This window comes from Lepidochelys kempii, chromosome 23, assembly GCF_965140265.1.
Source record: "Lepidochelys kempii isolate rLepKem1 chromosome 23, rLepKem1.hap2, whole genome shotgun sequence".
Lineage (NCBI taxonomy): Eukaryota > Metazoa > Chordata > Testudines > Cheloniidae > Lepidochelys > Lepidochelys kempii.
The window spans coordinates 11764235-11777194 of NC_133278.1; the positions used below are offsets into that span (position 1 = coordinate 11764235).

General features: G+C 54.4%; 1 protein-coding gene across 1 annotated transcript; it reads right to left on the minus strand.

The window, feature by feature from the left end:
- Positions 1–212: 212 nt before the first annotated feature.
- On the minus strand, positions 213–10928 carry LOC140901856 (72 kDa type IV collagenase-like). The gene is made up of 5 exons (XM_073321280.1): positions 10862–10928; positions 7177–7329; positions 5517–5663; positions 3377–3523; positions 213–367 (listed from the first exon to the last, which is right to left on the minus strand). Exons 1-5 carry the CDS (start codon positions 10926–10928, stop codon positions 213–215), a joined length of 669 nt encoding a protein of 222 aa, XP_073177381.1.
- Between the last annotated feature and the right edge of the window lie 2032 nt (positions 10929–12960).

Below are 12960 nucleotides of genomic sequence, written 5' to 3' on the forward strand. Positions count from 1 at the left end.
CAGTTGCTCAGCACCTTAAACAGAGCCTGATCTTCCACAAGCACTGAGCACCTGCCCTTTGAAGGCATCTCGAGGTGGACACCCAAAATCACTCGTCGCTTCTGAGAATCTTGGCCTGGGTTTTTATCCAGGAGCCCCCTCCGTCGAAGTGGTGTCACGGGACATCGACGGCTCTGGCACTGCCTGTCCCTTCGGCTCCTCCTTCTCCCTCCTCAGTCAGGACAGAAAACCCACTGGCGGTCCATGTGGTAGCTGTCAGTGGTGGCACACCAGAACCTCCCGAAGAGATTGTCAAACTTGGTACAAGCAGAGAAGCGTTTGCCCTTGTAGGTGAAAGGGAAAACACATGCTTCTCCATTGTCGTAATCTGAGGGAGACAGAAACACCGACTGGTACCATGGCCAGGGGGAGATTTCAGCTCGGTTAGGAGAGGAATCAATGTTTTTTTTTCTGCAAAGGACACGGTCTGTTAATTGACTGCGAAGGAGCTGTGCTAGGGGAGAGTTTATTTTCCCCCCTTCGCCTTCAATTTCAACATGCTGTTATTAGGTTTCAGAGTCAACTACCCTTTAGATGGATGGGGCAGTCCCCCTTCAGAACCACGATTCCAGGCTCTCTGCAGATGCAGGCAAGCAGCACTGTACTGCTGACATGCGGGTCCCCTTTTTAAATGAGAGCTGAGAGTCTGGCGCACAGTTCTGCGGCTGCGGGATCTTGGAGCCAGGAGGCCCTGCGAATAATTCAGCCTCACAATGCAAAGCCACTGGGCTCCACACAGACCGGAGCTGGGGGAAATGGGCTGTGTCCTTCACTGCCCTGTTAATGCTTTAGCTCCAGCATCTCAGCACCTTGACATCATCACCTACATCCTGCCCCTGGCAAATGTCTCTGTGCACGGTCGCACTTGACCAGTTTCCCTGGGTCACCTCCCAGCATCAGGATCCTGATGTTCCCAGCCTCTGAAGGTTCTACCCTGCCCCGCCCTCCAGCTGGAATCGCTTCAGCAATTTCATCTCCCTTCCCAGCTCCTTCTCCCACACTCTCTGGTCTCTCTTCTAAAATGCAGTCAGTGTAGTCATTCCCCAGGCAGGCTGCAGCCGTTGGGTCTCAGGGCAGGAAGGTTTCACAGGCAGAGATAGGAAGGATTGGACCAGCCTAGGGTGGGAGATTCAAAAGTGCCTCCATGACTGAGCAGCAAAATCCCAGGGAAAATCACCTACCCGGATCGTAGAAACTCTCGGAATCTTTCCTAAATACCTCCCACCAAGCGTGTAGTTCCTAAATGCCACACAGGGCTGGGGCAGAGGTTCTGTCAGCATGAATTTGGGGTGATAAACACCTTTCCGGAATAATAATAATGTTTAAGTGTATTGCAGGAGTGCCTTGTAACATCAGTAACAATCCAGAGCTCCATTATATCCTAGGTGCTGAACGTTACTAATTAGGGGTATTATAGTAGCCCTGGGAGCCCCACTCAGAGGCCAGGGTAACACCGATAGACCTCGGTTGTCAGCAGGTGGGATTGAACCTGGGATCTTGGGAGCTTAGTGCATGAGCCTCTACTGCATGAGCTTTGAAGCTACCTGGCTCTGAGCTAAGGCTGTAGAGCAGACTCATTTTATCTCTCTCTCTAACTGGTCTTGGTGCCACTAGATGGGACAGATCACCACACCCAGGAGGTGTGTGGGTTACACCAGGACCCCATTGTCCTAGGCACTGTACATTATTGATTAGGGGTATTATGTTAGCACTGGCAGCCCTGCTCATGGGCCAAGACCTCATTGTGCTAGGCGCAGTACGTCTATATTAGGGTGTAATGCCAACCCACTCAAAGGTGTCAGCGGGCGGGATCGAACCCAGGTTCTCTTGAGCTTAATGCAGGAACTTCTACTGCGTGAGCTAAAAGACTCTTCTCTCTTAACCAAGGTGTAGCAGGCTCACCATTCTCTAGGGGGCCTAGCCACCACTAGAGGGAGACAGAGCACCACTCCGAGCAAGCAGAGGGTTACAAGGGGTATTATGGTAGCACCGGGAGCCCCCGTCATGGCCCAGGACCTCATTGTGCTAGGCACTGTACATTATATATTAGGGGTATTACGGTAGCTTCAGGAGCCCTATTCATGGCGCAGGACCCATTGTGCTGCACAAACACAGAAGTGGCCAAGTCAAACTCATGTGGCCAAAGCCTTTATAGAGCCCTAGACTTGAAGGCCAGAAGGGGCCATTGGCCCAGAGCCACAGAGGGACTTGGGCACCTAAACCCCAGCGTTAGGTGTCACCGCAACCACCGCCCCCCCACGCGGCTACCTCCTGCCCGCGTAGGCTCCTGCCCTTGCTCGCCCCCAGTGTCTGCACTGTGAAGGCTTCCCAGGCTGCCTCTGGGCCTGCACGTGCTGCCTCCCTCCAGGCCCCTGGCTGCCTGTCACTCACCTCCTCCCCCAGCCCTCAGTGGGAGATGGGCCAGCCCCGGGCTGATTTGCCCTGAGGCCTGATCCACTGGGTGTGCTGGGAGCACAGCGGCTGGCTTAGGCCCCATTCAGAGCCCAGCTGGAGAAGGCGGTGGGGGTGTGTCTCTCCCTTATAATGTGTAGCCCTGGATTTCGAGTGCTCACCTGGGACGTGGGAGACCCAGGCCCAATCCGCCCTCGGTGTGAAGTGAGAAAGGACTGAACCAGGGGCCTCCCATCACTCCAGGGCGGGCTTGAACCGCTGGGCTAGGGGACTTTCTGATCTGCAGCATCGCAGTCGCTCCTGCTGAAGCACTTCGGATACCCACTTAAAGAGTCATTGGGCCAAAGAGAGGAGGAAGAAGAAGAAGGGCTGTGTAACCTGGTGGTTAGAGCACCCCATGGCAGACGCAGGGTCCGGTCCCCCTGCTGCAATAGCTGGACCAACCCAGTCTGAATTGGTCCAGCGTCACCTTCCAGCCATTGGCTTTGGCTCTGCTTTGGTCTGCTGGACTCCAAGGGCCTTATTTTTTAACATTTGAATGCTGTCTTGTGTGCTATAAGATGTCATTGCAGCACGTGTGCTGTCTCATTCCCACCCAGCGTGCACGTGTGTGTGTTTTTGGGACATGTGTGTGTGGCATTGTGAGAGCACCGTTGTGTCACTGGGCCGAGCCAGAGCGGATTTTTGCACACAAAGGAGCAGCGGATATCCTCGCGAGTGGCAAGAGGGAGGGCGACCGACCGATCGATCGTTAAATCAAACGCTCCCAGGAGGGAATTAACTGGCGTCTTGGAAAAGTTTGGCCAGCGGATTTGGAGCTGGGTCGTTCCCTTGCAGCGAGTGGGGGCTGCTTCCCGGGCCAAGCCGAACGGCCACTGTGCCACGCAGGGGAACGGGGTAAGAGGCGAAGCCTGCCAGGACTCACCCGTCACACTGCAGTACCTCCACCTGCCGTCCGTGTCGTAGTTCGTGGTGGTCGCGCACCAGCGCAGCCTGCTTCTGGTCCCATCCCGGGTGCAGGCCGAGTACGATTTCCCCTTGTAAATAAAGGGGAAGGCGCAGGCGGGAGAGACTGAGAAGTGAAATGGAGAGAGATCGAGAGAGACAAATCACAACCACAAGCAAAATAAATTGGCATGCTCCATTGGAGTCAATGGACCAGATCCCCAAGAGGGTGTAAATTTGCCTGGCTCCTTTTGAATTAAAAGGCCAGATTCTGAGCCCGCTGTAAATCAGCACAGATCCACTGAAGCCGGTGGAGCGATGCCAATTTACACCAGTGCCGAATCTGGCCCTGTGAAAGGGGGCAAGCAGCCAGTAGCTACACCGGCACAGACAGGGAGGTCTTTGTTCCCATGAAGGAACTGGTCTGATGTGCAAATTCACCCCTGTTCTTTACTTGCTTGCTCTGATCTGGTTTGTTATTGCAGATTATTTACACTAGAAATGCTAAGGGATATAACTGCATCTTGTACCTAGGGACCAGATCCGGACTGTAGTTACTCCAGAGTGGATTTGGAGTCATGCTAATGAGTGCAGGTAGAATCAGCCTCAGATTCTCATCTCAGGATTTATTATTAGAATGACCCCCACTGCACAGACCCCAGCTGAGATCAGGGCCCCACTGTGCCAGTGGAGAAACATGGAATGCCTCACAGAGATTGAAATCAAAACAGCTGAGTTAGACAAAGGGTGGGAAGGGAAACTGAGGCACAGGGCAGGGTTGTGACTGACCCAAAGGTTACAAAGGAAGCCATGAATTGGTCAGAGCTAAACCCTAGGTGTCCTGACCCCTGGGGCAGAGCACTAGTCCTGGCAGCAAAAGCAGGGACGAAGACTGAGGATCGTTACAAATGACAAACACAGAGGATCTCCAGTCTCTGGAGAGCTGAGCTCGTTAGCAGCAGCCAGGCTGAGCGTCTCTCTTTCTATTTCCCCTCCTCTCTTTTTCTGTCTCTTTTTTCCCATTCACGTGTATTTTCCCAGCTTTTGTTTTATAACCTCAGTCCTGTTTTCTCTCCCGCTTCCTCCTGCTGCCCGGCTCTCTCTTCCCAAATGCATCCGTTGCTTTGGTTCCCCAGGGATGCTGCTGGAGTTGGTCTAATGGCCGGAAGGTTTCCCAGGCAGAGATAGGAAGGGTCGGACCTGCCCAGGGTGGGAGATTCAGCAGCAGTTCCATGACTGAGCAGACATGTCCCAAGGGAAGTCACTCACCCCATTAGATGCTCTTTGAAACTTTGCTAAACTACCTCCCGCCAGACGTGTGGCAGGTAGATACACAAGGCTGGGGTGGGTTGTGTGGGAGAGGTTTTGTTGGCATGAATTCGGGCTGAAAAGCTCTAAGTCCTGCCACTTCTTCCTGGACAAATGTGGCCCAGTCAAACTCATGTGGCTCAAATCTTTATAGATTCTTAGATGTTAAGGCCAGAAGAGACCATTCTGGTCATCTCGTCGGCCCTGCTGTATAGCACAGTGGTTCCTACATCCAGCCAATAGCTTACAGTTGAGCTGGAGCAGATCTTTGAGAAAGACGCCCAGTCTCCAGAGAGACACCGAGGGATCCGCCATCACGTGGCAAGTTGTTCCAGTGGCTAGTTATCCATCCGGTTGGAATTTGTGCAGCTTCAGCTGCCTGCCAGTGGATCTGCTAAACGTTGGCCTGATAGATTAGAGAGCCGTGTTTCTTAATGCCTGAATATCCGTGACAGCACCACGCATTCCCTGCCCTGGCTCATTCCTTCTCTGTGTGAGTCTGAATGGTACGGCATCGTGGGAGTGCCATCGTCTGATTGCGCTGGGTCGGGGTACGGTAGCCTGGAAACGTTGAGAGCCACGGCTTTACATCATAAAGTCCAGTTGGCCTGGGTGATAAACTGGGGCTGGAATGTCAACGGGATTGTCTGTGATCCAGGCATGCTCCATTATTACTGGCTTGGTGAATCTAATGATAGAATATCCCCTCAGTTTGGGGGTGTCTGCTCTGTTCGCTGGCGATCTGTCCTGAGTCTGGGCATTCTCAGCTGCGACCCGCTCTAGGCAGCGTGACACAGAGCTCAAGGACTCACCCTTCTGGGTGCAGAACTTCCATTTGCCGTCCTTGTCGTAGTCGCTGGTGGTCGCGCACCAGAGCCGCTTGTCGGTGCTTCCGTCCCTGGTGCAGGCCAAGTACGATTTCCCCTTGTACTTAAAGGGGAAGGTGCAGGGCAGAGAGTCTGGACCTGAGAGTGAAACAGGGAGAGAGCAAGGAAAGGCAAGTGACAACCAGCAGTGGCCATTGAGGCCAGTGGCCAGCTCCCAGCTGGCGTAAAGCAGCGCGGATCCAACTGAGGGTCTGGCCCTAGGTATCACGGGGGTGGGGATGTGTGTGTGGAGAGGGCGGGGGAGAGGAACCAGCTCGATCCCCAGAGACAGCTACACTGCCACTCACAGGGAGTTCTCCATTCTCATTTAAGAATTGATCTGACCCCCAACTCCTCTCTGTCCTGTAGCAACTGGCTTTGCTCTGATTTAACTGCAGCTTGGCACAAGGGGCCAGATGATGAGAGCAGTGACTCTAGAATCAGTTTGCAGACACCCCTGACGACAATGGAGTCAGACCCACATTCTCATCTCAGGATTTATTAGTAGTAAGTCACTCCCCCTCCCCCCACAGTGGGGCCAACAATGACTTTTCAATTCACTGGCAGTTCTGAAAATGCTTCAGAAAAGTTTCGCTTTGGGTCGCACCCAAACCAACGTGTTTCAGATTTTTCGTCAGCCTGAAGTGGAGAAAGTGAACGGGAATGAATAGCTAGAGCGCGGCCTTGAGTCTCCTCCAGCCTCGGCAAGCGCCCTGGCACCAGAGTCATTCTCTGGAGCTGGTCACAAATTCATAAAGTGGTTTAGGGTCATCTGGTGCTGCTTTTTTTCAGCACCTAAACTATTTACCAGGAAACTCACTCAGCTCCGTCACCAGCCAAGATCAGGGCCCCACTGTGCCAGGTGCTGCCCAGACACGCAGGGAGAGACAGTCAAAGCTCACAATCAAATTAGGGTTGACAGAGAAAGGGTGGGATGGGAAACTGAGGCACGGGGTGGGGAGGTGACTTACCCAGGGTTAGAAAGGAAGCCATTGTGTCAGTTGACCCGGGTCCTGAGACTTGCTGCTGTGTTTTTTGGGTTTTTTTTTTGCTGTGTAGACGTACCCACAGCGTCTTAGGTGTGTAAGTCCCATTCTTCAAGTCATTTAGACCCAGATTTTTAAAGGCATTCAGGAGTTGTTGCACTCAGTGTTGCAAAGCCAACTGTGGTGAGAGATTAACCTTGTTTTCCAAAGGGATTTAGGCACTTAGTAGATGAAACTCACATAGGAGCCAAAATCTCATTGACAATCAAAGGAACTAAATACATTTTGGAAATGACATTTAGGCTCTTAAATCAGTTGGCTTTGCAACACTAAGGCAGCAACCGCTAAATACCTTTGAAAATCCGGGTGTTAGGCACCTGGGGCTAAATTTTCAAAGGTCTTTAGGCTCACAGAGACGCAGGCAGGTGTCTAAGGGGCATTTCCCAAGGCACCTCGCTCCAGCTGGAAGCTATGGTCTCAGAAAAGTCTGGCCAGTGGATTTGGGGCTGGGATGTTTCCTTGCAGCAAGTGGGCCTGTGTCCCTGGCATTAGGGCCCAGAGGAATGGCTGCTGTGCTGGGCAGGGTAATGGAGTGAGAAGTGAAGGCAGCCAGGCCTCACCCATGGGAGAGCAGAACCTCCATCGGCCATCCTTGGCGTAGTTGTTGGTAGTTGCGCACCAGAGCTTCTTGTCCCTTCGTCCGTCCGTGGTGCATGAGGAGTATGATCTCCCCTTGTAAATAAAGGGGAAGGTGCAGCGGGGGGAGCCTGAGCCTGTGAGGGGAGCAGAGAGAGATGGAGGAACAGAAAAATGAGGCGCTCTGCTCTCGTGAAGGCTCAGACCAGCTTTCTGTCTAAAGCTCAACTCTAAGTACACTAAAATCCGCACGATTACTCTGATTACCTTGAAACTTGGTGTGTTTCATGGGGTCAGGGGGTTCGATTTCTGATCCAAATTTGGTCCCATTTGACTAAGAGGTTCCCAAGTTACAGCCCCCCTGAAAAAACCAGCTTGGCTTAAAGTTGACTTTTTTTTTTTGCATGTGGCTAGAGATGAAGCTGGGGCTCAGACCATCACGGCGCACTCCCAACCGAGGGCACGGCACCAATTAGCCTTCTGGGGAGAAATCTAATTCCAGTGTCATTAGCCGAAGTTTGGGTCTCCGGTTAGGCGTATGGCGAGCAGGTTTAAGGCTCATGCACGGAGCACTGTGCACGGGGCGTGATTCACTCAGCATGGACTATCACAGCCTCTGGACCCGCACAACACAGAGCTAGCACTGTGAGCTCAAACCCGAGCCCAGGCAAAAACTGGAAATTAAACAAGGGGGCATCATGCCACGTTCTGCCTCTGTCACAGGGGAAATGAAATCTGAGCACAGCTGAATATCCAGGCAGTGCTGTACCGAGTTCTGAACAGAGAATAAATTACAGGTGCAAATCCCCACTGGGAGGGGAGGGTTATTGGGGTGGAAAAGTAGGTGGGAATAGGGAGTGGAGGGGGGATTATGGGAAGGGGTGGGTAGGAGAGAGTTGGGGGGTCAGGTGGAGTGGGACACTGGGAAGTGGGACATGGTTTGAGGGACTGGGGGAGAATAGGGGCTGTCTGCCAAGATCTGGAGGGCGGGGGTCCTGATCCTCTTTCCCTACCTTTGTGTGTGTGTGTTTGAACATGGGGGCCCCCTGTCCCTCTAGGTGGGTCTGAGCCCCACTGCCTGCCTCCTTTTGGGTGTGAGGCTCTGGAGCCTTTTGGGTGTGGTCCATCTATTGGAGTCTAACCCCCCGCCCTTCCTCCCCGCTTATGTGAGCAGGTTCTGGTTGGCTTGCCCTTCTTGGGGTGGCTCCCCTCTCCCAGCCCCCTCCTGTGATCTGGGACCTAGGGGTTCCTGCCCCTCTGGGGGTATCTGAGCTCCTCTCCTTGCATCCATAGAAACCAGTATGTGGGGTAGCCCCACCCCTCTGCATGGGGAGCCGAGAACAGCCATCCTGGTATCATGCCCCGAGAACACACAGCTCATTTGGGGTGAGGAGCTTAGGATGGGCAGGCTTGGTGCATCTCACAGTTTCCCCAGCACTGGGGAGGGAGTGGGGGACTGCCCACAGAGATGAATGGAGCAGTCCCCACGTCTTAGGGCCCTGGTTTCCACCTGGGTTCTTCTACAGGGGACATTCTCCTTCTGCTGACAACACCTCTCTGCTCTGAACAGGCCATGTCATTCCGCGTGGAGGCTCCCATGTCTTTGGACTGACCCTGGGCTGGGGACCTGCAGAGAGCAAAGGTGCTGCTGCTGGTTAATTTCATCAGTATCATGATGCAGCACCATTGTGCCAGACCTGCCCCGGTGATGCCAGAGACAAAATCTTGCAAAATCCACATGCTCCTCCAGATTTTCCTGAACTTTGCCTTGCCTTCTGGGGGTGTGGGGCAAGGCAAGAGATCTAAATGTGGGGTCATTTGAGCAAGAAGTTCCTGAGAAAACAGCTTGTCTTAAAGGTCACATATTCTCATAGCATTTTGGGTGGCACACATGGCTTCCCAAATGCAAATGGCTTAATGGAGCGGAGGCTGAACTGGAACTGATGGTGTGGGGGTGGGTGAGAAAAAATATGGCGGGGAAAGGAGAGACAGCGGTAACGCAACTATAACCACCATGTAATAAAACGGTTGAATTGGACAATGTTGAAGATTTCTCTTGCCGGCTCTGTTAGCAGCTACAGATTCCAGCTGTTTTAAAGCACAACTAGTCACCCTAGTCCTCTACAACAATGTGTATAGAGCATGTGCGGGGGTATTTAGGAGTCACACAGCAGCAGTGTAGCCCTGTGGGGTGGGGATAGCACACAGACTCAGAAAGCCTGGGACTCTGCCATTGGCTTGCTGAGTGACACTGTGCCTCAGTTTCCCCCCTCAATTAGGTGAATAATGATGTTTCCCCTGTTTGGAAGCTACAGATGAAAAGCGTTTTGTAAGCACAGGGGCGTCTGAACTGCACACCTATGTGATATTTACAACAACCCATAGGACCACTAACTCCAATCAACAACTTTTCTCTTTCTTTTAAAAAAGGGTTGGAAATTAAATAGCAAAAAGCTTTGTTAACATTGAATTCAGCAAAATCCAAACTAGTGAGCACCAGGAAGTACAGAGTGAAGGTACGCGCCCACACCACCTAAATTCTGCCCTCTTGGAGCGATGCCCCAATAAGCATGCACCACGTCCTCACCTGGCACTGACCAGCAGCTCCTTCCACTCAAATCCTTCGCATGCATGACAGAAAGATGATCACAGCTACTGAATGTGACAGCCCCTTCATCCTTGGGCACATGAGACCATCACTCTGCTTTCACTTACCCATCATTTAACTCACTGGCTGCCCTCTCCCACCTCACTGCTGACAATCCCCATGGCAAGGAGCCCCTGCACCCAACTAGTGGCACAGCCAACCCCAGTGTGTCTCCAACTTCTCTGCTGTTTAATTATTATGCACCATGGGGGGAAACCGCTGCTCTGAGGGGAGAAGCTGTGACCCCATGAGTGGGCTAGTGGAGATGGTGCTAGATTTGAAGTCTGGCAGCCACCTGTCTTCTAATCCTGCTGCTGATCCCGGGCAAGGTTATGCCTCAGTTTTCCCATATGACAAATCTCTCATTTACCTTCCCTGCGTAAAAGTCTTAAAGCTGCAGAGGAGAGGTCTATGTACACAGAATCAAGGTGGGTGAGGTAACATTTTTTTATTGACTCAGCCTCTGCCGGTGAGAGAGAAAAGCTATCAAACGGCACAGGTTGGACCTGAAGACGAGCGCTGTGTACACTCCAAAGTGTGTCTCTCTCCCCAGCAGAAGCTGATCCACTAAAAGCTGTTACTGCCCCCACCTCATCTCTCCATATCCCGGGATTGACATGGCTACAACATCACTGTATAATACAGTGAGCAGCTGGTACTCTCCACTTCCCCCGTTCTCCATTTGGGGTGTGTGTGCACAGGCAGCTACCACACCCACTGAGCTGCCCTCGGATGCCGGAGCCGCACACCCATTAGCTATTGCCAGTGCTCTGTGCTGCACCCACCCTGCCCTATGCAGGGACCATGTATCTGCCCCCGGGACGCTCTCTGCAGCTGTGTTTGGGACACGCTCCGCTACTTGCAGCAGATCAATAAATCAGAGCAGAAGTTAGTGTACAAGAAAGAAAAGCTTCTGAGCCATTCTCCTGTGTGTTCAGTTCCCCCCAGCACCCACCCAGGGGACCAGTGAGATGAGGGTCCTGGGGGGCACAGCCTGGGGCTACCCGGGGGGAAGGCGTTACCTGGGGCTGCCACGCACAGGGCCAGGGCGACCAAGCCCCAAGCCAGGAGCTTCCTACTGGACGACATCTCCCTGGCTTCTGCTGGGTGTCCCTCAGAGTCGCTCTCCCCTTATGGAGTTGGCAGGTGGGCCACCCCCCAGAGCCACCTGCTAACAAGGAGATTTCACAGGTGCCCGGCTGCATATTGTTTCTGTTCCACCCACCCGGATGTGCAGGGAGAGGCAAATCCTCCTGAGGCTGGCATCTGGCCCTGGCCCCTGCCTTCGATAAACTGCCCTTCTCCAGCTGTGCAGCCCAGACTCAGCCACATGCTCTGATTCTTGTAACTTTGGAGATGCCGAACTGGGGAATGGGGGGCGGGGGGGCTCTGGAGCAGTGCTCAGGTGTGGAGGTTGATGCAGGGTGGGGTCTCTCCCGCTTGCTCAACCTTCATCCCGCTAGGCCGTGCTCTGGCACCAGGACCCTTATTCAGGAGAAGGGACCATCCCAGCAGCTCGGTGCTGAAACACCCAGTTCGATGGCTGTAGCTTTGCCCAGGAACTGGGTTTCCAAAACTGCCGTTTTTCTATGATCCCTCAGTGAATAAGAACCCGTCCTCAAAGGGCCCTTTGCTCCATGTGGTCCAACGTGCTGACAGAGCAGAGCCAAAAGGGGGGAAGCCAGGCCCTTTCCCCGCATGGGAAGGATTTGGGGGAAGGGAGATGGAGCCAGCTCAGACCCCCCACCCATCTCACTCCCTCCCCATCGCCCCACAATTCCTCTCCATCGCTGCTGCCCCAGGCCAAGGGAGGGGGCTCCAGGCTCCCCCACCACCGGATGGAAAGGGGGGTCAGATCAGTGCAGGGGTGTGTGGGGCAGGGGTCAGAGCAGTGCAGTGGGGAATCGGGGGGAGGCTTTGGCTCAGCTCCACCTACCGCCACCTCTGCACCCCACATTTGTGACCCCCCTAAAAGGTGCCCCCCCACTGACTCCACATCAGTCCCAGCCCTGCTCCTGCATCCTCCCCCAGCTCCTGGTCCTGTTGGGCCCCAGCAGACCTCCACCCCGGGGTGAGGCACAAGCTGGGGTGGGCAGAGTGGGCTGAGCTGGACAGGCAGAGATGGGACACAAGGAGATGGTGTCCGGGGAGCAAAGGGACTCGCATGCAGCCAGGGACTGCTGAGCCTGGGGTGACCCTTCCTGAGGAGGCAGAGGCCAGGGTGGGTGAGAGCTGGGCTGTGGGACCTGGGGGAGCTGAGGGGAGATTTGCAAGAAATCCAAGGAAATGAAATGTCCGTAAACTTCGTTCGCCCAGAGTGAAGGGCGCCCGACGGGAACTTGTGGCGATGCAGAATGTTGAGCGCAGAGACACCCAGATCCCTGCAGGGAATACGGCGCTGAGGGCCACCCCTCCCCCCACAACACCAGCCACCCCCACACCAGTGCTCTGCCCTCACTGGGGCTACAGAGCACGCAGGGGAGGGAGCACATGGCTACATCTAGCGCCTTCGCTTTGCCAAGGCAGAACATGGGTTTGGAGCAGGTGCAGAGACCAGAAGCCCCCTCCAGCTGCCAATACACCCAGCCTGCCCCACGCAGCCCGGCCCCGACTGGCTCAGCATCCCCCAGGCCCCGAGTTAGTTCACTCTGCCCTGGAGGGGGCAGGGCCGTGCGCTGCCAGCCTGTGGATGGTCCCCCTAGCCAGGGGACCCTGCCAGAGATGCAAGCGGCACAAGGCAGCATTGGCATGAGGCTTCCTGGGGCTCCCAAGAGGCACACGCTCCTCTCTGGCCAGCTGCTGCCCCCCGCCATGTGGCACGGCCCACCTGAACCCAGCAAGGGCAGCTGGAGAGTCGGTTGCTGAACGCTGCAATTCACAGCTGTGCCGCCCAGCACGACCGACAGCACGTTCAGAATTGTCTTCTGTCCATTCACCCTGGTGTCCTGCCCCCCCCGGCTGAACCGTTCATGCTGCTGCCTTCTCTGGGCAACAGGCTGCTGCTGGCATGCCCTTCCCTGTCTCCCCCCCACCCCGTATCTGCCTCCTCATGCTGGTGTGTGTTGCATTGATGCCAAAGGCAGGAGCAGGCTATGGCTCAGAGCTGGCTCCATGCCTGGGC